The sequence below is a fragment of the Pteropus vampyrus genome, unplaced genomic scaffold, assembly GCF_000151845.1.
Source record: "Pteropus vampyrus isolate Shadow unplaced genomic scaffold, Pvam_2.0 Scaffold347, whole genome shotgun sequence".
Taxonomy (NCBI): Eukaryota; Metazoa; Chordata; class Mammalia; order Chiroptera; family Pteropodidae; genus Pteropus; species Pteropus vampyrus.
Window position 1 is genome coordinate 1,098,251 of NW_011889128.1, and position 24,001 is coordinate 1,122,251.

Here is a 24,001-nt window from a genome sequence, read left to right on the forward strand (position 1 = left end):
AGGAGATGATACTGGAGAGGAGAGTGAACTAATTCTCTATCCTTTGACCCACTCATTTTATAGAAAACTTTGAAGGCAGCTAAGTCAAGCTGCTTATATGAGGAAGAACCCAGGTTTTCTGATGTGACTCCATGATCAGTCCCTTTACACATAGTGTTGGCAAACAGAAGGCATAAATATGTAAAAGCAGGTAAAGAAATTGTCCACAGAGATAAAATCAGACAATTTAATTTGCAGCACTTCCTACGTACATTTACTTAAGATTTCTATCCTACTGACATTTGGTGTAACTTACAAAGAGAAACAGAAACTGAAGCAAGTTATTTCCCCCTTCTGCTTTTCCTGTCACCCTTATCTCTCCAGAAGGCCTTCTCAACTTCTCATGTTCCAAACCACCTTTTGTAATATTCTTCAGTGGACACCCGCCCGCCTTCCAAAAAAAAAGTCAAGACAAAAACAAAATGCTGTTTATATGAAATGTCATTAAGTGGTTACATAGAGTTAGGGTGGGAGTGTTTGTGGGGTGTGGAGATAGAGAGGAAACAAGAAGTGACTCCTAATGGATATGAAGTTTATTCTGGGGTGATTAAAATGTTCTAAATTTATGTTGATAATTGTACAACTGTGAATAGACTAATAATCATTGAATTGTACATTTTAAGTATGTGAAGTGTATAGTATATGAATTTTATCTCAACGAGGCTGTTATCACAAAAGGGACATACCCCAAAACTAAAACAAATTTTATGTGTTTACATCTCACTTTTAGGAGATCTGGGTAGAGATCTGAGCTATGTGCCCTGTAGACGCTTCCTAAATCTCCAAATGTTTCACCCTAGGGTTGCCCACCTCCTTCTCCAGTCACGACTTTACATTCTGCCTGGATCCATGTAATTGAAGGAAGCATGCTAGTTCCCCTGCTCACCTGCTCCCTTGCTTCAGCTGCCACCTCATTTCTTGGCTACCCTGGATGGAATTGGGATACAGAAAGGAAGGATAGACATGGCAGAATAAGATGAGTCTTGCAAGTGATTGGAGAAGTGAGAAAATTACTGGGGCAAAATCAGAAAGAACAAAAGGGACTGTTGAGAAAGAAAAGAATAGACTTCAATCTTTTGTGACTTGTTTCCCTCCTGGACTACCTCAAGGATGACAGGCAGTATTTGAGTAGCTTTCCTCATGGTCTATGTTGCCTTCTTTCTGGAGGTGTTCTTGGAGGGAGCAGCCCACAGTTAGCTGTTACATATCTACTTCCTTTAAGTATTTACTAAAAGTTCACATTCTCAGAGTCTCCCCTGGCCTCCTTGTTCAAAACTTCAGTACCTTCTCTGACTCCAACACGCCCTAGCCTCCTTGCCACTTTTGTCTTATTTTGTCTTCCCTAGAATTTCTGTAAAGGCAGGAAATTTTTTTGTTTTAATTTTTATCTACTTTGTTCATAACCATATCTTCAGTGCATAGAAGAGTCCAGAGTAAGCACTCATATGAATTTATTGAAGGAAGGAAGGGAGGGAGGGAGAGAGGGAAGAAGGAATCTATGTGTGGGGCATTTTTGTGATAAAGAGGGAAAGTCTTAAAAGAGTAGTTTGTAAACCTGACAGATTCATAGCTAGGAGGCAAGGAGGATAAAGAGGCTTTTTTAAAATTCATTTGGCCCTACCTAAAAAATTCTAAAATACCTAGAATATAGGGAAAGAGAAGTCTAGAATGACATCTGGATAGTGAGTGATTAAGTTAACATAAGTTAACAGTTTCTTTGGACCATTCTGTACAGAGACACAGCAGAGGGGATAAATGTCAGACATTTCTGACTGCCAGAACTGGCTTCTGATCCAAGTTCTAGAGCCCTCGGTATAACTTTTGCAAAATTACATAACGTTTTAAAGCTTCACTTTCCTCTTCTGCACAACGGAATATTTATAAAGATAAAGTGAGATAAAATATGAAAGTATCTGTCAGTTTCCAGCACAGTAGGTGTTCAATTCACTATTGCTTTCGCTCTCTGCTCTTTCTTTGGGAAGCTACTTCTCCCTCTTGTGATTTCCTCTTGTGAACACAGGCTTGTTACTCCAGAGTTTGAAGCCACATTGTCAGTCTGACTTTTTAAAATCTAAAGTTTTCTCTTTGGACTTTTAAAGAGTTTATTAGTTCTGAAGATATATATTTTAATTCCTTAGGTTAAAGAAGGGTATGAGAAAAAATAAGTGCAAAGGCATTGAGGGTTGGCATTTGCATTAGATTTACTACTTGGCACATAACCCAGAACCCAAATTAGCTGACAGCTGAGTCTCTGGGTCCTGCCTAACGTTCCTCTTCAGCCTCCAATGTTTGAAAGGAGCACAGTACTAAGCACGGGGACCCTGGAATTAGTCCCCATGGACTTGAACTCCTGGTTCAGCCTGATATTATGTGGCCTTAGGCAAGTTACTCAGGCATTAGAGCCTCAGCCTTCTCATCTGCAAAGCGGAGATACAATATTGATTCTGAGGCAGCTGTAAGGCTGGAAGGAGGCCATAGATATGAAGCACTTGGCAGTGCTTGGCTGAGTGCCTCAGTACATGGGAACTATTGTTATTCTAGAGTTTGGAATTCAGAATCAGAATTAGGTTGGGTTTCACTTACAAGGTCACATGGATACAGCTAGGTTCTAGACATAGCTTCAGCTGAATCCTGAACAGAGCCTCCAGGTCAAGAGGTCTGTGAAGTACTCCCACTTCTAGGACTGAGTAAGGCCTCTTTTGTTTTCTGGGGCTGCCTCTCCCTTCCTCGGCACCACTAAGGCTTAGGGGTCAGGGTGGTGTGGGGTGGGGGTGTATGAGATGCTTCCGGTGGTGGGATGGGACTGCAACTCAGTATCTATTGCTTGTCTGAGGCACCTCTTTATGGCACGTATTTCCTCAGACATTACCAAATGTCAGCTGTGTGCCAGGTACGGTGCTAGTTGCCAGGGCAATGCATAGATACAATTTGGACCTCACCCTCAAAGATCTTAAAATCTAACTAGGTAAAGGCGTGGGTGACTGTGCCATTTACCCAGTTGATAATTACTTATTGGTCTACCATGTGTAAGACACTGATTCAGGCATAGCCATAGAAATGCAGGAGGAAGAGATGGTGGTGGTTTGGTCATACTCATCTAACCCGGTGCCTGGCCTCCAGAAATGCTGAGATGGATGGATAGAGTAGGTTGGATGGTTGGTTGTCAGGGAAGGTTTCACAGAATAGAACTAGCTGTGGACTTTGTTGAATAGAATTTACTCTATTGGTGCAAAGATATGGTCTTCGGATTCATTTTGAGAGGTGGTGAGGCAATTAACCTACTGTGAGGTTTTCAGTAGGGCCTGAGTGGAAAATTCACATGGCTATGGGATCCAGAAAGAAAATGTCAAGGAGGCTGGCTGCTTACTGTTTTCTTTGCACATACATCCCTCTTGGTCTACTTTCCACTTGTGCACTTTTAATAGAGATACCCAAAATCTATTTCTCTATTTTATGAGAAACATCAGTGCAAACACAACAGCTGATCCTCAGGCTCAGAGACAGGAACTACCTGGGAGTGGAGGGGACCAAGGTGAACTGGGGGACACAGCCCTAATTAAGGAGGCAGTCATTTCTCAGTTCAAAGCAGTTGCTGAATGCAAGAATATGGGTCAACTGTTTCCATTCCTACTGATGTTTCAAATGAAGCTGGAAATCTGGGCTTTTTAAATGAAATCTCCCAATTTAAAAATAAATATCAACTCTAATTTTAAGAAGACACTCTGAACCGGTTGAAACATTTTCCAGTTGTAGCTACCAACTCTACTTAGGAAACAAAAGAGAACTCAGGTTGGAAAGATGGGCTGAAGCCATGTTTCAAATGGTCTTAAATTTCATGCTATGGTTTTGACTTGAGCTTAAAGACAGTGTGTTTTAAAGAATTGAGGGTTTTTTGAACAGCGGAGTGGCTTGTTGTAAGGGTAGTGGAGTGGCATATGAAATAAAGGAGGCAGTCAAGATTGCAGGTACTGCAATAACAGGTTTGTAAAGTGAGGCTGAAAGATGGTAGCAGTGGACTGTAAAAATGGGTTGGACCAAAAAAGACGAAGACTAAAAATATGGTAAGGAGAGGGTGAGGGAAGGAAAGGGAAGGGCAGAAGAAAAGAGGTTCCAACTTGATTACGAACGAAGTCTGTTGCCAAAGAGAATGGTCGGCCAGGTTGGTGTTAGGCCTGCTGAGTTTACAGCTGTCAGCCTGACGATCAGGTCATCACCGCAATACGGAAGAGGTAATGAGCCCGAGGGTCTAACCAGCGCCGCGCAGCTCAGGCTCCGTCCTAGACGGCTGGCGTCTCGAACAAGCCAGTTTATAAAATAGACTTTATAAGCAAGTAGCCTATAAAATGAGGATGATGCCACCAACTTCTCAAGGCAGCTGTGGGGAATGAGGAGGCGGATAGGCCAGCGCTGGGGAGGGGGAGATCAGCAAGCGCCTTCTTACCCGGGGCTCTGGAAGGCTCGAGGTCTCAGGGAGGGGTCGGCAGAGGGCCTTGCTCGGCAGAGGATTAGGCTGCCGGCCCTCCCCAGAGAACGGCCCGCCGCCTCGCGCCTCCCGGACCCGCCTGGCCCGGAGAGGACCAAAAGGCACTGCGGCGGCCAAGTTCGGGGACGTCCTCTCCCGCACCCCCGCGCGCCCCTCGTCCGAGCCGGCCCGCCAGGCCTTCCCCCAAACCCCCAGCTCAGGGTCCCCGCTCAGGGGAGGCAGGGATACCTTTACGCGGAACCTTGGCCCTCCCCTCTCCCCCTGCATAGGACGAGGACCCGAGCCGGGAGCGAGCGCGTCGAATTCCCGGAGTCCCCACAGGCAGGCCGGAAGTGCACTTGCCTCCCGCCCACAGCTGCGCCTCTCTAGGAGCGGTCGGTGCTGGCATCTCAGTGGGAATAACCCCTTCGGCCCCAGTAAGCCAAATCTATAGCTGGAGGAATTCGTTCATTTTCTCCCTGAGCGGGGCTGAGTTGTCTTTCTTTCACTGTGAGGAACGTTTCGATGAGTATGGTGCCTATATCCAGTGGGCAGAGTCCTACCGCCTGGGTTTACGTCCTAGCACATGCTGAGCAGCCTCAGACAGGTTATTTAACCTCTCTGAGCCTCTGCTTTCATATCTGTAAACTAACCTTACCTACCTCAAAGGCTTGCTGTAAGTGTTCAATGAATTAATCCATGTGAAGTGCTCAATAAATGCTAGTTATTATTTTTATTGCTACCTTTTAAAAAAGGACTGTTGGTAGAGGTTCAGTTTTTTGATATGAAAACAAGGAACATGATAGAAATGATAGTACAAGCTGCCATCTGTCGAGGGCCTTCTTTGTGCTAGGTTCCTTACATACCTTATCTTTATGGCCTTAGGGCAATTCTCTGACAAGAATATTGTTATTCGCATTTTATGAAAAAACGGAGGTTAATAACTGAGTACATGTGAGAGTCTGATTTGAACACAAGGCCCTCTGATTCCAGGGCATGTGTCTTTTGCTCTCCTCTACACTGCATCTCTGATTTTGGAAACTTTTCCTGGGAATTCCAAACTAAAGCTTCAAAACCCATGGTGATGTCACAGACATGGCCATCCAGTCAGTCCAGAGCTGAGGAGGCTGTGCAAAATCACCTAATTCCTACAACAGGATAAAAATCACTAATGAATAGTGCTGCCCCAGAATGAACACCAGATTTGCTTAAAGAATAGGATCTTGTGACCTTAAAAAGAAGCAAAGAGAGAAAGGCACTGAGTATGTTTTAAGGATAAAAATAAAACCAGGTTTTTATGTGCAGAAACAATTACTATCCAACCCACCCTTTCACACAACCTGTGGAAACCTTGGAGGCCAGTCCTACTTGCAGCCATTTCTTCCTGCTTCCATCCTCAGAGTCCCTCCGGGCAATTTCCACATGGCTCCTAATAAAGATCTTTGATTAGAGTTTGTGGAGGTCTGGAGAACATGGCCAGGCTGTCCTTTCTTCCTTTCATGCCCTAGGGATTTAGTAACTAGACAGTCATGAAGAGATCAGCCCAGGAAAGTGTGGGTGTGGGAGTGTGAGCGAAAGGGGTGGGATGATGAGAGATGGGGAACTGGAGATGGTGGGCACAGACCTTCTTACCTCCATGCCTTTAGCCACGTGGCTCCCTCTGCCAACTCTAAGCTTTGAGAGGGCAAGAATGTTGTCCATCTTGTCATTTCTGCACCCTAATGCCAGGAAAGGTGGGCTTTCCCAGGATCGCTCCATAAGTTAGTGGTTTAGTCAGGACTGTTTGGTCGGAAAGGGTTATTGAGTTTCTCAATAATGTTCCCAAGGCAAGAAGAAGAGTATGGTGCCACCCAGGTTCAAAGACCACACACACTTTCTCCAGGAAGGAAATCATGCCTGTATAACACAGGGTAGATGTTTTCTAATAAGATTTGCTTTACATTTTTCTTTTTCACTTCTTTTTATATTTTGAAAAAATATTCAAACTGTATAAAAAGATAAAAGTGAAAAGCAAGCTGTCCTCCTGCCTCCACCTGCCCCTGTGTGCTATCATCATCTCCTGAGGCGAGCACTGTTGCCAGTTTCCTGTGTATCTTTCTACAGATAGTCTATGCATGTACAAGCATCACCTTTTAGAAAAAATGGTAGCACACTGCTTTCATTTTTTGAATAGTGCTGCTTTCCTCTTCATATAACATCATATTTTGGAGAATGTTTCATGTCAGTTTGTACATGTCTGCTTTGTTTTCACAGCTGCTGAGTATTCCATTATATGGATATACCATAATTTAACAATTTATTTAAGTCTGTTGGTGGATATAGAGAGTATTCAATGCAATCACTATGCACACATCTTTGTGTGTATGTTCCATTGTGCCTGTAGGATCTAGAAGTGGACTCGTTGGGTCAAAGGGTGTGAGCATTTTGAATTTTGAACAGTGTAGCCCAATTCTCCTTCCTCCACAGAGGCAGTGCAGATATATACTCTTACTAATGATGTTTGAGAGTGCTTGTTTCTCCATGTATTATATAACCAACTCTTTATATTTGATAACCTCAGGTTAAAAAATAATATTTCACGGTTGTTTTTATTTGCATTATGAGATTAGTTTTATAACAAACACTGGTAAGAGGAACTTGAAACCTCACATTGGAGGTGTGAAATTTTAAGAAAGCATTGTGCTGTTCTTTAATTAGTCCACATCTCCTGATCTGACTTGGACAAATAAAATGAGAAAATTAACCGATGAGCCCTGCAAGCCACCTGACTCCTTGGAGAAGAGATACACAGACTGGAGACAGACAAATGACACCCCAATTTTCAAAAAAAAGGGGAAAGATATTAATAATACAGGAAACTTAAAGTTTAACTCAATTGAAGTTCTAAATCATTCCATCAAATGAATGGTTTGTGAGTAGGGTGGTATGATGTAGGAAAGAGTAAGGGCCTTGAGCCCTGCAGGACTGCATTAAATTGCAGCTCTTATTATCAGGATGACCTTGCCAAGATACATTCTATATCTCTGAACTACTATTTGGTACAAAAGAAGTTAGTTAAAATGGAAGGAAAATCTAAGTCCTCTGGGGCTACAGGCCCTAGACCTCTGAGAAAAAGGGAAGGAGGCTGGACAGATGTCCTGGAGAGAGAACAGCTGGAAGCCAGTACAGCTTGATTGCCGCTGTAGAATGCAGGCTCGCTCCAAATCTAGTGGTCAGATCTCAAGGGTGAAAAACCAGACAAACGACCCAACCTCCAAATAATATTCCCCTTTATGTGTGAAACAAAGCTATCTTCTTACCAGTTGGGTATTTCTAAGGCAACCAAGTTTCATTCTTTGTGAATGGCCTCTGGTGCTGGCAAGGAGAAGACAGCTGAAAGATACGTGCTTTATCCCCTTATTGGGATTGCAGATGGCTGAGATGTGTGATCTGTAACAGTGGCTTTAAAAGCATGACTGGTAGAATTTTTCCAGCCATGTTCCATATCGTACCCCATTGGGGCTTTGTCTGCCCATCTGTCTCTGTGTTGGACTGGATCTAGAATTAGGGGATGGGGTTGAAAACAGAGACCTCTGCATCACAAAATGTCATCTTGATGAGGACTCTCAGGAGAACTTTCTCCCAAGCCTCACATGAATTATGTAACAAATATTTGCTTGGGCCTCTAGAAAGCTCAGCAAATCTGTAACCCACTTTCAGCAATTGTATAAGCAGAGCTTTGTACCGTGTGTTCTGTGTACAAACCCTACATTCATGTTATCATTTTGCACCCTATTTTCCCTTTACCATTTTATCTTTTATCTTGTTAATGATGCTCTACTACACCTGCTACTATTGATAATAACGGCCAGCATTTAGCATCTGTGATTCTTACTAGATGCCATGAACTTGTTGCATAATATGTGGCTTTATAAATGCCTGAAGTCCTTTTTAAAACCAAGCAAGATATAAACAAAGAAAGAAACAAATGCAACTGCCAAATTCCCTATTCTCCTTTCTCCTACCCACCTAAAGGGGTATATATGTTAGAGAAAGTCTCCCCACCTTTGCCTTCATAGTTGGGCTTGTGAACCTGTATTCAAAAATAAACAAACCTACAAAACAACAACCTCTTAGCAGTCAGATGCCATTGGGCAAGTGATGATAACCTTATAAAACTCAACCCCTAAAACCTCAGTAAGGAAAGTAGTGATTACTAGGATCCCACAAAGTAACACAGTGCCAGATGATGCTTGTGTCATTTACACAGTGAAAACAAGAACAGGGACTGACAGTGACAGCGTGCTTGCTCACGCCAGACCCAGGTCTAAGCTGTTGTGCTTTAATATGTTTAATCCTCACATCTACCCTATGAAGCGGGAACTATTTTCTATGGTTATAAGGTTACTAGGTTCATAAACCAAGGAACCTAGATCTAGTTTACATGGATTTTAGTGAGGCATATAATAAAATCTCTCTTCACATCCTTTAGACAAGATGGATGGTTATAGGCTGAATGTCCTGCATTTAGAGTCACAAGTAATTATAAGATTATGTGCCGCAAAAGCCAGGTAAATGCTCATAGATTTGACCCGATGTGTCTCTTTCTGGGATTGTATTTTAAGAAAACAGTCAAAATTTGGGAGACCTAAATATTGTGCCAATATTAGATTACAAAATAATATACATATATTTTATTTATATTTATTTATATTTAATGTTTACTTAATATATATATTTATTTACCCAATTATATATGGTTTTCCATAGCTTAATGAAAGTTATCTTGATTTTTTTAAAAATATAAAAATTATGTAATTTCCAAAAATTAAAAAAAAAAAACCCTCTCTATCGATAGTGAGGACCATGGAGTTATTCTGATTGTGAACACAGTGGTGTGGGGAGAAGTGATGGGGTTGGAAGCAGGAAAGTCACTGCAGTAATTCAAATATAAGAACCAGAGGGTTAGAGTGGACTAGGGCAGGGTGACAAAAGAGGTGGGCAGATTCAGCTGGGTCACCATAGGCTGAGAACTTACTGGCTAAAGAAGTGCAGAGGAGGGCACCCCTCACCCAAGACTTGGGGAGCAGGATGATTAGGTACCATGTAAGGAAATGGAGCTGGGGAATCCGGGTTGAGTACAAAGTGGACAAGTCTATTAGGCAAAGGGAAAGAAAGAACAAGATCTCAAGGACAGAGTCAGGGTGAGCAGCTAACTAAGGATTTTGGAATTGACCACATCCAGCAGGAGATTTTTGAGGAAGGAAATGTACAAGAAGGCTTTGGTTCTGAGCCTTAGAGAACATGGTAGTTAGAAGGCACCAGGTGGGTAAGACTTGATCTGAAAAGCTGTAGGGAGCCATTGCAGATTCTTGAGCAGAGGAGTGACTGACCCCGAAATCCCAGTCTCTCAGAGGCAGAAAGGAACTCCCAGATCCTTGGACCCAGCTCTTGTCCTATATTTGAGGATCACATTCCTAAAAAGCAGCCCAACACACCTTGTGGGCAGGGACATCTCTAGGAAAGGAGGACACATTCTTTCCTGGTGGCAGTGTCTGACAGCCTCCCTTGCCTGTGATTAGACAGCTGATCCTGTGAGAAGGCTCTTTAGGTGATGAGGTGAGTGGCCTCCTTCAGCTTCACCTTCTTGGCCTTTGCATCCTGCCTTGAGAGCATCCCCATCTGTACAGCAGAGAATCAGAGCATCTGGTCATGGTCCTGAGTCCTCCAGGGTTACTGAGGACATGGCTTCCTGGCTCTTCTGCCCACCAGTGCAAGGGCTGTGCACTCTGACAAGGAAGAGTGAGGCAGACCTGGCGAGGGTTGGTCAGCTCTGAATTCCTACATCGTTTCATTTAACCTTCCTGTCCCTTGGGAACTAAGGCTCATCCCCCTTTGCAAAGAAGAGGAAGCCGAATCTCCAAGATCACACCAGCAGTGAGGATAGAGCAGGGTTTGGACGGGGTTCACCTCCAGGACCTCATTGCTCTCACAGCAGCCTGGGCCTATGAAGGGGCCATGTGGGAGGTTGGTGACCTGTGACCGAGAAGAGCATAGTGGTGGGTTTTACATGAAGTACATGGAGCGGGGGGTCTTCCTCATACTTCCAGGAGTTCCCCTGCCAGGAGGGTCTCCTTCATGGCCACCATGCTGGCTGACTGTAGACAACAGGATAGCACACTGCCACCTACAGTCAGAGCACCCTTTGCCTCCTTATGAGCAGGACACACAAACTCTTCCAAGGCTTGACCCCAGTGGCTGCTTTTCCAGGCTCCTCTCTCCAGCTCCTGGAGCAGGGTGAGGGAAAGCATGTCAGGGCTGAGAGGCTCACCACTAATCCTAGACACACATGAGCCAATCTGAGGGTGGTTAGGAGCCATCGGGGCTCTGAAGTCAGCATGCCTGGGTTTGAATTGGGCTCTGCCACTAGTAAATTGTGTATAAGTGACTTACTCTATCAGGTAATAATAATATTGGAGTCATGAATTGTCATGAAGTTTCAAGGAACTACTACCATCACTCACACTTAATGACGGGGATATGTTCTGAGAAATGCATCATTAGGCCATTGTGGGACTATCAGAGAGCACTGACACAGACCTGGATGGTATAGCCTAGTACATACCTAGGTTACATGGTACAGCCTATTGCTCCTGGGCTACAGCCTGTACAGCATGTCACTGTGCAAAACAGCACGATTAAATCAGGTACGAGAAAATGCTGCAATCAAGAGACGCAGTAAACTCAAGACATATGAGTCTGCTGCCAGCGAAATATGACATACTATTTTACAGCCAACCTTTTTATAAGTAGAAAGAGTATACCCTAAAACAATGATTAATAATGTAGTGATACATAACCCGTAACACAGTTGTTTATTATCATTATTAAATATTATGCACTGTACATAATGGTATGCGCTACACTTTTATACGACTGGCAGCGCAGTTCTTCCCCTCGCAGCAGACTGGATGCTTGTTTGTTTAAACCAGCATCACCACAAACACATGAGGAATGAGTTGCACTACAATGCTAGGATGGCTATGATGTCACTAGGCGATAGGAATTTTTCAGCTCCATTATAGTCGTATGGAACCACTGTTGTATATGTGGGTTCGTCACTGACTGAAATGTTACGAGGTGCATGGCTGTGTATGTAAACCCTTGGAACAGTGCCTGGCACATGGTAAATACTCACTAGCTAACTATATCAGAAGACATCGCCCTTATTTATTACTCTTAAACTGGGGGACACAGACCAAGCAGAGCGGAATCAATACCTACAGTTAAACAGGTGTTGGAGCACCAAAAGTGAAAGATCACTGATATACTGAAACCACCTCTCAGCTTCACAGCTGGAGACACAAGAGGAGTGACAGAGCCTGTGACAAACTGGAAAGCCAGTGCCCCTCCAAAGAAGGAAGCTCCTGTTCACCAGTTGTTGCCATGTGATAATTTGGGTTATGTTGCCACATCCTTGGATTTTTCAAAGCAGGAAATTTGTGTTTTTATATGAAATGTACTGATTTTTAAATGTAGCCATGAATTCAGTTTAAAACAAAACAAGACAAAGCCGTGTACGCCAAATTAAACTCTTCTGTGAGCATCTAGGGTACAGCTTTCCTAGACTCGCTGTCCCAGGGCCAGCTCAGGCTTTTACAACTCCTGAAGGGCCAGAGAGACTAGTGAGGGCTGGATCTGACCCCAAGTCTCTCTGATCCTGAGTTGTCCCGCTTTTCACCTGTTTCTCAAAGAGAGGGGTGGGAGAGTGAGAGTGCCTGTGAGCACAGATTCTGCAGCATGTACCAGCAGTGGAGGCTCTGCCCAAGTATGCCCCATCTGTCCTGCCTTGGGACTCATCCCAAGACAGGTGGGATAATGCATGACTTCACTCCATGCATTGAGCGAACTTAGCACCTGCTACATGCCAGTCACTGTTCTAGGTGCTGGGGAGACAGCAGTGAGTACAAGTGGCCGAGCCCCTGCCCTGATGGAGCCAACATTAACATGATGCATGGAAGGGGCGGCCAGAGGCAGGTGGTAAACACGTAGATATTCTATCAGAGGTGAGAAACAGAGTAGGGTGAAGGGGGACCAGGAGGAGCAAAGCCCCTGAGGTCAGTGAGGTATCTAAGGTGACAGAAGCCAGGGATAAGATGGAGACGTGCTCAGATAGGAAGGAGGGTGAGGATGACAGCACTGTGATATGAGCAGAGGCAGGCCCAGCAGGGTCCTCTTCTTCTGGCGGCCACTGTGAATCCCAGACGTAGGCCCAGAAGAGCTGCATCCTCTTTAGTAATTTCTGACATGTGGTTTGTTCTTCCCCCTCAACTCCCTCACATCTCTGGACAGGCCGTGCACATTCTCCTGTACTTCCTTTGTGTCTATAACACACACACACACACACACACACACACACGACCAAACTTCTTGAGGGTAGAAAGCCCAATTCTTGTCCAACTCTGAGGTGTTCCCACCTCTGTTCCCCACAGTGCCCAGGAATAACAGGATTCAATATAAAAATGTGTTAAATTGAAATAATGACATGGCCTTAAGCACCTTACCTCGCTTCTCACACCTTGGTTTCCTCCTGTAAAGTGGGGATAATATACCATCCTACCTCAACAGACTGTTGTGAGGAGGAAATGAGACAAAGGCCATAAAAATTGGGAATCCAGATAACCTGGGCCTTGGGAGGCCACCAGTGTTCCTGGGTTTTAAAGGTTTCTCTTGCTATGAGCTGGTGCCTCCCAAGCTGCTGGGAAAGGCTCTTGCCCTACTCGATCAGGGAAGCCCCACTGACTTCCCTCCCGCCACTATGGGGCCTCAGTTTCCTCCTCTGAGGGGAGCAAATGAAGAGGGGCCAGTACACACTTCCCAGAGAGGCTGGGGCCAGGAGCATAGGCCGCCACAAATTTCCCCTCAGCTTGTCCCCTCAGCTCAAACTTTTGCCATGACTTACTATTTTATTTTGGCCATTTTTAGTCCATAGGACGTTCTCTCTCAGATCTGCCCTGCCAGCCCCTGTTTCTCCCCCACAACCAAGGCATCCGAGCCCTATCTCTGGGTCTGAGTCCCAATAAAGCCAGGCCCCAGGGGACCAGTATCCACCGATATGGCTTTTCTGGAGCTGCTGGCAGAGCCCCTGAGAGTGGCCAGAAATCCAGAGACCCTCACTGGCGTCTGGGTTCCCCGGAGAATCTGCTTCCACTGGAGACAGACAGAGGGGCATCGTCTCAGCCACCTCCCTGCTCCCGTCCTTTTTTTTCTTTCCCCAGGTTGTGGGAGACAAAGGGTTAAATCCCATAGAGCTGATGCTCTGACTCCAGGCTAGAGGGGCCCGGGAAGCTGGGGTCACTTCCTGCTCCGTCCCAGTCACCCTGAACTGGTCCCCGGGTCCTCAGCCTGGGATCACCCCTTGAGAAGGACCCCAGAGTCCTCGGCATCTAGCCCGTGCCCCCCTCCCCAGAGGCAGGGCATTCAAGGGGTTAAGTCCCCTGGGGCTGGATTCTGCCTTCCGCCTTTCCCAGACCCCAAAGCCGTGAGTTGGGGACGCCTGGGTTCCTGAGGGGTGGCCCGAAGGGCCTGGAACAGCGGCCGGGGAACAATGGGGCATGCGGAGGCGGGCGGCCCCGGGCCTGAGCCCCCTCCCCCGCCCCTGGTCGCTGGGGTAGCGCTGGGGGCCGGGCAGGGGCGCCGAGGGCCGAGGATTCTGGGAAGAGCGCGAGGGTCTGGCTGTGGGGGAGGGGAGGCGTGAGCATTCTGGGAAGAGGGAATTCCACCGCCAGGCCGGGGCTGGGGGCTGCAGGCCAACTGGGAATCTTGGGGGCCCGGGAGGGGGAGGATGCCCAGCTTTGCACTGGGAGCTGAAAGAGGTTGACGGGGGCCAGGGTCTGGACTGGTGCGGTCATGGTGGGGGCCGGGGGCCAGGATGGCTGCGTGCCCGCTGCTGCCTCCACGTCAGGGTCACTCTGGGCCGCTCTCCACACCTTTCTGAGAGGCAGCCTTCTGGCCTCCCTCCCTCCGTAGTGGGGCTAGCCAAGTCCGAGGTCTGGGCCTGGGTCGCTCCAAGCACTTCTTGTCTCCCTGTCTTACCACTTTCATGCTCCATGGCAGCCTTGTTATTAACCCTTTCCGTCTACTCTGGACCTCTGAGTTTGAATTTCTGGAAATAATCAAGGTACATAAGGTCTTACCTGTCCTCAGCAAACAGCAGGGCACCCTTCCAGGCCTACTCAGGACATTCAGGCAACCTCAGCTTGGCAGAGGTCCCTGCTTCCACCTCCCCGAAGACACTTACAGATGGGGGAGGGGCAATTCTCATAGTCTAAGGAGCTGCAGAGATGAAGAAATTAATTTACTTCCTAAAATCTAACTCCTATCTCCCCTACTGCTACTTGGCAGGGTTAAGCTAGCTCCTCCTTCACTTGGGTTACCTCCCAGCTGCCTCCTCATGAGTCCTTGCCATGTCTCTTGCACCACTGCCCCCTTACCCACAGTGCCCATCTCACAAAGCCACCCAAAAACCAGGCTTTCCCCAGGCTCTCTTAAGGGTCTAAACATTGTGGAAAATTCTCCTAGCACTTAGTTCCTGTGGCCCTATTCCCTATCGTGGAGTCATATCACCTTTTTGGGAGTGACAGCTGGCTATGTTTTACCAGGAGGCCATTCTGAAAGGCTCTTTTGCTGCTGTCCTCTTGCAAACTGACCTTTAAAGGCATTGGACAAACAGGTTTTCCAGGAGCAAAATGTATTTTTCATTTGACAAAATGTATTGAGCACCTATTATGTGTTAGGCGCTGTCCTAGGCATGGCATATGGCAGCAACAAAACAAGGCAAAGGGTATAGAAGAAGAGATACCAGAATGGGACTGATGTGGATGATATGATTCAGTAGGGAGGTCTCTGTCTTGCATTTATAGATGTAGATTGTCAGCCTAGTCACTAGATCCAGCCCCTCCTTTTACAACCAAGGACCTCTTGGTCCCAGGAATTTCTTCATCCCATTCTCATGGTCAGCAGGCTCCTTCTGAGCTTTCCTCATCACTCATCCCTGCCAGCAGCCCACATTTATGAGTTTCACATGACTCCCAAGGTCATCTCCCTCTCAGAGGCTAGGGCGAGCCAGACACAGAATGCTGCATTTCCGGTCTGTGCCACTCCCCAGCCTGTGACCTTGGAGAAATCTCCCTGAGGGTTGATTTCCTAATCTGTAAAATGGACAACCTGATTCCTGGATCTCCTCATGAGATTGTTGGGAGGACTAGGTGAGATAATGAGGACACCACAACAGGCACTGTGTTAGCTGCTGGGCGGTTTCCCACGCTTGCCCTTTTACCATTTTCCTCACGAGGTAGTTCCTGCAGAAGCCCCTGATGACTTTAAAATGCCCCTCCCCCTACCTCTAGCCTAACCTTCTTTCTCTGCTTGGATAACGGAATAGTGCTCCAGTCCTTTTGGAGGGCCCCTGTCCCCTCAGGGAAATTAGGATGGTTTCTTTTTTCCTTCCTTTCTACCTTTTTCTTTCTTTCTCTCCCTCTTTCTTTCTTTCTTTCTTTCTTTTTTTTTTTTTAACTCTTTAAGAGTTCTAGGCAGCCTCAGGACTCTGTGAGGCTCTTAAGGAAAGTTTATTGGTCCCAATTAGCAGCCCCATTAAGGAGGAAAATTAGAGTCTTAATAAGCTTCCTCTGATTAGCAAACTAACAGGTTTCTCAGCCTCTGGGCATCAGAGGGGTAGAGTGAGAGCCTCCTTCCCCTGTGGGTGTTAGATACCTCTCCAGCCCCCAGTCAGGGTTCTAAGGGTTATGACTGATGAGCTTTTAATTACACTCTAAACTCACCTACTTGCTTAGTTGTGATCTTAAGATTTAGATCAGGAATCAGGCCTGCTGGGATGAGGGTGGGGGAACGTGGTAAGAATTGATTCCCAGAAAAATGGATTGGTAGGAAACTGAAGTTCACATAAGGAAGAATGAGGGCTGAGGCGTGTGCAGGTGGGGGGTAAAAAGCGGGAGATCGGCTCCCATTGTGTGCTCCTTTCTTTCCTTCCCCAGGGTCCCTGGAACTCGGGGAGGTCCTGAGCTCTGTGATGGAGCCTGAGGCAGCACTGTGGGGCCCAGATCTGCGGGGTCCTGAACAGAGCCCCAACGATGCTCACAGAGGTGAGGGGCACAAGAAGGGACTGCGGTCCTGACAAGACAGTGGCCCCAGTTCAGGGAGGGGCCCAGACTCTGGGAAACCCAGGGGAGGGAAGAGAGACGAACCCCGTATTCTGAAAGGAGATGGGGGCTGGAGACTCCCTTTCTCTCTGTAGGTGCCGAGAGTGGGAACGAAGAAGAGAGCCCTCAGCAGGAAAGTTCTGGGGAGGAGATCATCTTGGGAGATCCAGCTCAGAGTCCAGAATTCAAGGACCCACCAGAGATGCCCCTGGAAAGACCCTCCCAGGATCCCTCAGTTCTCCAGGACCGCCCAACCCCACTGGGTCACTCCAGCCCCTTAGACCACCAGACCTCTCTGGACCCCTCCACCCCCGAGGTAGTCCCTACCCCATCTGACTGGACCAAGGCCTGTGAGGCCAGTTGGCAGTGGGGGACTCTGACCACATGGAACAGTCCCCCGGTGGTCCCTGCCAATGAGCCCAGCCTGCGGGAGCTGGTACAAGGCCGCCCCTCCGGGGCCGAGAAGCCCTACATCTGCAACGAGTGCGGCAAGAGCTTCAGCCAGTGGTCCAAGCTGCTGCGGCACCAGCGCATCCACACGGGTGAGCGGCCCAACACCTGCTCCGAGTGCGGCAAGAGCTTCACGCAGAGCTCGCACCTGGTGCAGCACCAGCGCACACACACCGGCGAGAAGCCCTACAAGTGCCCAGACTGTGGTAAATGCTTCAGCTGGAGCTCCAACCTGGTGCAGCACCAGCGCACGCACACGGGTGAGAAGCCCTACAAGTGTACCGAGTGCGAGAAGGCCTTCACGCAGAGCACCAACCTCATCAAGCACCAGCGCTCACACACGGGCGAGAAGCCGTACAAGTGCGGAGAGTGCCGGCGCGCCTTCTACCGCAGCTCCGACCTCATCCAGCACCAAGCCACGCACACGGGCGAGAAACCCTATAAGTGCCCCGAGTGCGGCAAGCGTTTCGGCCAGAACCACAATCTCCTCAAGCACCAGAAGATCCACGCCGGGGAGAAGCCATACCGCTGCACCGAGTGTGGCAAGAGCTTCATCCAGAGCTCAGAGCTGACCCAGCACCAGCGCACGCACACGGGCGAGAAGCCCTACGAGTGCCTCGAGTGCGGCAAGAGCTTCGGCCACAGCTCCACCCTCATCAAGCACCAGCGGACCCACCTGCGCGAGGACCCCTTCAAGTGCCCTGTGTGCGGCAAGACTTTCACACTGAGCGCCACACTGCTGCGGCATCAGCGCACACACACGGGCGAACGGCCCTACAAGTGCCCCGAGTGCGGCAAGAGCTTCAGTGTCAGCTCCAACCTCATCAACCACCAGCGCATTCACCGCGGCGAGCGGCCCTACATCTGCGCCGACTGTGGCAAGAGCTTCATCATGAGCTCCACGCTGATCCGCCACCAGCGCATCCACACCGGCGAGAAGCCCTACAAGTGCTCCGACTGCGGCAAGAGTTTCATCCGCAGCTCCCATCTCATCCAGCACCGACGCACACACACGGGCGAGAAGCCCTACAAGTGTCCCGAGTGTGGCAAGAGCTTCAGCCAGAGCTCGAATCTCATCACCCATGTGCGCACCCACATGGATGAGAACCTCTTCGTGTGCTCTGACTGCGGGAAGGCCTTCCTGGAGGCACACGAGCTGGAGCAGCATCGGGTGATCCATGAAAGAGGGAAGACTCCAGCCCGGAGGGCTCAGGGTGACACTCTGCTAGGGCTTGGGGACCCCACGCTGCTGACCCCGCCCCCCGGAGCCAAACCACACAAGTGTCTTGTTTGCGGAAAGGGGTTCAACGACGAGGGCATTTTCATGCAGCATCAGAGAATCCACATTGGAGAAAACCCCTACAAAAATTCAGATGGCCTCATCGCACACCAAGCTCCCAAGCCACCTCAGTTTCGACCCCCCAGGCTCCCTTTTGGAGGGAATTCCTATCCAGGTGCTGCGGAGGGCAGAGCTGAACCCCCAGGACAGCCCTTTAAAATGCCTGAGGGGCAGGAGAGCTTCAGCCAAAGGCTGGGCCTGCTTTCCTCCAAGTCCTATATTTGTTCCCACTGTGGAGAAAGCTTCCTGGATCGCACCGTGCTCCTCCAACACCAGCTTACCCATGGCAACGAGAAGCCCTTTCTCTTTCCTGATTATAGGATTGGCTTAGCAGAAGGGGCAGGGCCCAGTCCCTTCCTAAGTGGAAAGCCCTTTAAATGCCCTGAATGCAAAAAAAGCTTTGGCCTCAGCTCCGAGCTGCTGCTGCACCAGAAAGTCCACGCAGGCGGGAAACGCCAGAAGAGTCCAGAGCTGGGGAAGAGTTCCTCTGTCCTCCTGGAGCACCTCAGGAGCCCCCTGGGGGCCAGACCCTACAGCTGTTCAGATTGTGGGGCCTCCTTCCTTGATCGCCTGGCCCTCATCCGGCATCAGGAAACTCATACCCAAGAAAAGTCCCCCACACCTGAGGAACCCCTTCCAGAGCCAGCCACCCTGTCCACAAGCCAGGAAGGTGAGGGACAGACGCCCGCTCCCACAGGGAGCAGCAGCCACAGGGAAGGGGACACACCCAAAACCGTCTTGGAAGAAAAGCCCTATTTGTGCCCTGAGTGTGGAGATGGCTTCACAGAAGTCGCAGCCCTCCTCCTCCATAGGAGCTGCCACCCCGGGGTTGCCCTGTGAAATGGGTCTAGAAACCAGGGGCCTCTCTCCTGAGAGGAACACTGGATCTCCCCAAAAATTATGTGGGGAAAGGAAGAAAACCCTATCAGATTGTAGAGATGCAGAGGATAAAAGACCCTGGGTAAAAATAGTGCTTTTACATCAGTGATGAGAAAACCTATAAAATTGTTGGTGGAAACCACTTATAATGCCGTAGAGAAAAACTGTTGGGTTAGAAACCCTATAAATATGTAGGAAAAAAAGCCCTTTAAGTCTGTAGCAGAGAAACCCTATAAACTATAGTGGATAAAAGCCCTATTAATTGTAGGAAGAGGTCTCAATATGTCTCTAGACAACCCTAAAAAACTGTATCAAAATCCTTGTAAAACTATAGGGTCGGGGAAGTGCAGGGAATATAGCAATGGCATTGACTTGGGAGGAATGACCCTCAGAAGGTGTAGAAGAACCTCCCATGAACTTGTTCCAGTGTTCTCTCCCACTGGAGGGACGTTCATCCCCAGAAGCCTTGGACAATTACACTGAGGAAGATGCTCAGTGGGGAGTAGTGTGGGAATTGGGTGAAACTGGAAAAGGATGAAAACAAAGACAGGAGAAAAATAAGTGATGAGGAGCCCTCAAACCCACAGAGGAGAAATGACCCAGGAACTAGGAAGAGAAAGTCCAGCTCATTGTACTGTGGGTACCTCAGGGTATAAGGCCAATCTTACATGCATGTTAGAGAAAGAGTCCCATGGAATTCTTTACAAAAAGCCAAGAATGGGGAGGGGAAAGACAAAAAAAATGATGTCGAGCCTTTTTAAAATCTGAAGTTTGGGGTGCTTAAAAACCTTAATACTGGGAAACCACCACAAAAATTAGGGTGAAAGGTGGGGGGATTCTGTTAGAGTGCTTTGAGGGAAGGAGACGAAGCTGAGAAACTTCAGATGGAACCCAGCAAACTCCAGGCTGCCCAGTCCTCCCTGGTTTCGGGAGCTTGTTTAAACTGCAAGTGCAAATGGATCCCAGCTCAGGCCGCCAGAGTACTTCCCAAGTCAGGCAAGATGACCCTTTCCCAGCCCAGCTGGGGACTTCTACTCTGAGAGGCCTCCAGGGATGGAGGGTCCCTTCTGCTACATTCTCAGGTCTCACTGTCAGGAGGTTTCTCCTGAAATCTAACTGCCACCAGTCTTGCTGCAGTGGCAGTCCGTTTCCTCGAATTCTGTCCTCAGTGGAAAGGGAGAACTGCTGCTAGTCAACCTCCAAAGAATAAAGCCCTCAGAGACTCAAGGCCTATGTGTGCTCAAATCCTCCCTAGACTGCTCTTCTCCAAGTCAGTGAGAGCCTCATGTAGGTTCTGTGTGGCAACGAGAGAGAGCAAGTAGACAAAATAGCCAGCAACCTTTGATTAGCCAGCAACCTGCTTTTAAACTTCAGTTTTTCCTCTGAGCTGATAGCAAGGCTGCTGGCAGGATGAGCCAGCCTGCATGTAGTGACGGATGTCCAAACACCCTGCAGATGGGACCATGGGTCCTTGAAGAGTATATTGAGGCCAGACCACCTTCCTCACCCCAGTACCTGGAACCCTCTGTGGTTGTGACAGCCCAACCCAATTGTGGTCTTGGGACGAGATGGATTCCACCCACTCAGCTCCTCTTTAACCAGAAACCTTTGGAGGGAAATGGAAAGATGAGAACCACTCTTTCCTGCCAGGCCCTTCTCCTGTCCTCACGCACCACACACAGTTACACACTTTTTATTAACCCAGCCAAACCCACTAACATGACTGGGTGTGTGTGGCAGGGGAAAGAGACTGTTGCCCTCCAAAATGGTTGGAGAAAACTCTTGAAACACCTACAATAAGAACCCTATCCCCTAACCTGGAGACTCTGTCCAGTGCTGGATCCAAAGGAAATGCCCACTGATCCCATGTTGTCATCAGTAATGCACTGTGGTCCTGGAGTAAGAGAACTGAGATGCCAAGTGAGATGGCCCTTCAGCAGTCACATCCCTGGAAGAAGGGGACCCGGATTTCAACGAAGCTGTGGAAGAGACCTCTAATTTTATTACCTAGAGTTCAAAAGATGAAACTCCTTCACCCTTGATCTACCCTACCCCCAAAGGGATGACCCTCAAATTTGAAGGATCACAATCTAGAACACTGTAGGAGGAAAAGCCCAGGTCTGCTGGAGAGAAGGAAAAGGCAGGCCTTGTATGATTGTGGGGAGACCCTTATTAACATCTGCATTAAAGCCCCACCCGACCCAAGTGCCAGGTCGGAAAACACTACTGAGGGGAGAAGGATGCTGCCTGCTGAATCTCTACTGACAGAAGCGTCCACAATGGGGGTGTCCCTATGAGACTGAGGAAGAGGAGACAATCCTCCAAGTCAAAGCAGATTTTTTCCCCTCTAAGATGGTAGCAGAAAGAAACTCCAGTTGTAGACAAACCCCTTGTAAAGCTAGAAGCAGATGCCCTCAGAACAGGTCTGAGGAATCTGTCTCTAGAAGAGTCCTAGGGAACAGACTTCGGGGCTTTGGGGGCCAGTCGGGGGTGGGGGAATGTGGTAAGTGTGGTCGAAGGCCGACTGTAGCTCTATTGAGGACTGGAGTGTAGCATATGTAGTAGAGTGCTCGCATGTTGTAGGAATGGGTGAGGGCCAGGAGTTTTGGCTCCGGTACTGAATGGATGATGAGTTGGGGTCTTGGGTTTTGTAGCAGGAAAGGGGCAGAATTGGAGACCTTTGGACTGTGACCTATTCTATGTTGCCCACTTCCCCGAATTCCTTTAGCCAGATGCTTCCCTCTCTGAGTGAGCTACATCTTGGTATGAACTAAGCAGGGAAGCAGCTGGGGGAGGTAGATGTGTCCAGAGTCCCACTGATCAGCTCAGGCAAAGGCCCACCTCAGTCTAGAAGGCCTCTTGTCCAACTCCACACAGGCCTGACTCTTCAGAAGTGCCCTGGTTGAGAAGCCCAACAGATAGGGTAACAGAGTCATTGGTAAAAGCAGAGAGAAGAGTGGAAACTGATCTGAGCTTAGGGTGAAACGAAACTGCTATGGATATGGAGATCAAATGGGATCTGGGCATGAATTCTGATGGGGAAACTTGAAACTATCAAAACCAACAGATGGGGTTCCATGACACCTGCCCCTGAGGTGAGCAGCCCCTAGACTCCTTTGCTCCCATTAGGGAAGCCCCATTCACCTGACTTGTCCCCCTAGAGTGGAGAGAGGCCCCACTTTTGAGTGTTGTGTGTCAAAAAGTGTTGTGTCACCGGTGGTCATATTGATTAGAATAAAGGGAATAAGATTTCCCAAGTGTTTTGTCTGCTCTTTCAAGCCTAGAGCAAGCTGAAAGAGCTTATCCTCTCCCAGAGCCAGTGTCCGTTCATAACCTCAAAAGCTCAGCCCTATTCCAGGTTGCCTTTGAACCCTTTTCCCAGAGGCCCTAAAATCCCCACCCCATGTATGCTGGTGGGAGCCTGAAGGTTTATGGAGTTTTAAAATGCATATTCTTAGGAGAGAGGGAGAAATGTTCTCAGGTGGCAGCAGTAGAGCCAAGCAGCTCCTGACCTCTGACTTTGGCACCCGCACGTGTTGACTGATGGCTGGCTCAGGTCCAGCCATGTGGCCCCAGGGAGGCCTCTCGGGTCACAACACCCGCACCCTCCCCAGACTGCCACATGGAAAAGCTCCTACGATCTAGGTCCAGAAGCTGGAGGCCACTCCCTCTGGCCTGGACCTGGCCCAGTCCTTTCTCTGAACCAGAGCCCCACAGACCCTGAGAGATGGGTGAAGACTTGGCTTGTTTTCTCTCAGGATATAACCCATAGCCCTCACTGTGTGGAGATGCTGTCTCAGAAGGGTAGCCACTTGCCCAAGGTCCAAGGCAGTAAGTAAAACCAGAACAGCCAGGAGCAGACTCTATACTCCATCAAGCCTCTCCCCATCCCTGGGCCTGCCTGGGCCTGGCCTGGGCTCCACACTGTCTGGCTCAGGCAGGGATTCTCCAATGAATCCTCAATGCCAGGCTTGCCTCAGCATTATCTCCTGGGCCTAGGCCCGGCCATGACTTCCAAGCCTGAGGTCAACACTTGCTCTAATCCATCTCTTGCCTCTGTCCCAGTCTGCTGGGGACCTCCTGCCCCAGCCAGGAAGCTATCTCCTCACCTTCCCTGTGCTTCTCTGACCCAGATTCCCAGGGTGGGCTCATTGCTTCTCCTTCCTTTTACCTATTTGGTAAGCAAGGGGTGGAGTAGGGGGCAGGGTGGAGGAATTTGCCTTTCACTAACAGATGAGTAATGAAGGCTATCCCACATTCCCTGTGTTCTCAGCCTTGAGGACGCTGAGGTACATTAGAACTGGTCCCAGCACAGGACAAGTCCTCAGTAAAGTAAGGAGACTACAGGAAAAGAACAGGCACAGTGGTTTGTTCAGACACCTAGAAGGAGCTGTGCACCCAGCCATGGTGCCTGCCACAGCATAAGGACAGGAAACTGGCTGGAGGAAACGACCTAAGGAATGAGGGTTACAAGAACAGGAAATAGTATGTGTAAGGGCCAGGTGTGGGGTGTGGGATACAGGGTGCATAACAACTAGGTTTGGGTTTAGAGCATAGAGGAGTGAGGATTGAAAAAAGAGAGAGCAGAGTATAGAGCATCTTGTTTGAGGAACATAGGGATAGGGCCCCATTGGG

The 24,001-nt window shown here is 48.5% G+C and overlaps 1 protein-coding gene across 1 annotated transcript; it reads left to right on the forward strand.

Annotated features, from left to right (window-relative positions):
* The first annotated feature begins 13,812 nt into the window (after positions 1–13,812).
* ZNF629 (zinc finger protein 629) lies at positions 13,813–22,622 on the forward strand. The gene is made up of 3 exons (XM_011378636.2): positions 13,813–14,021; positions 16,534–16,641; positions 16,794–22,622. Exons 2-3 carry the CDS (start codon positions 16,569–16,571, stop codon positions 19,325–19,327), a joined length of 2,607 nt encoding a protein of 868 aa, XP_011376938.1. The 5' UTR covers positions 13,813–14,021; positions 16,534–16,568; the 3' UTR covers positions 19,328–22,622.
* The last annotated feature ends 1,379 nt before the right edge of the window (positions 22,623–24,001 follow it).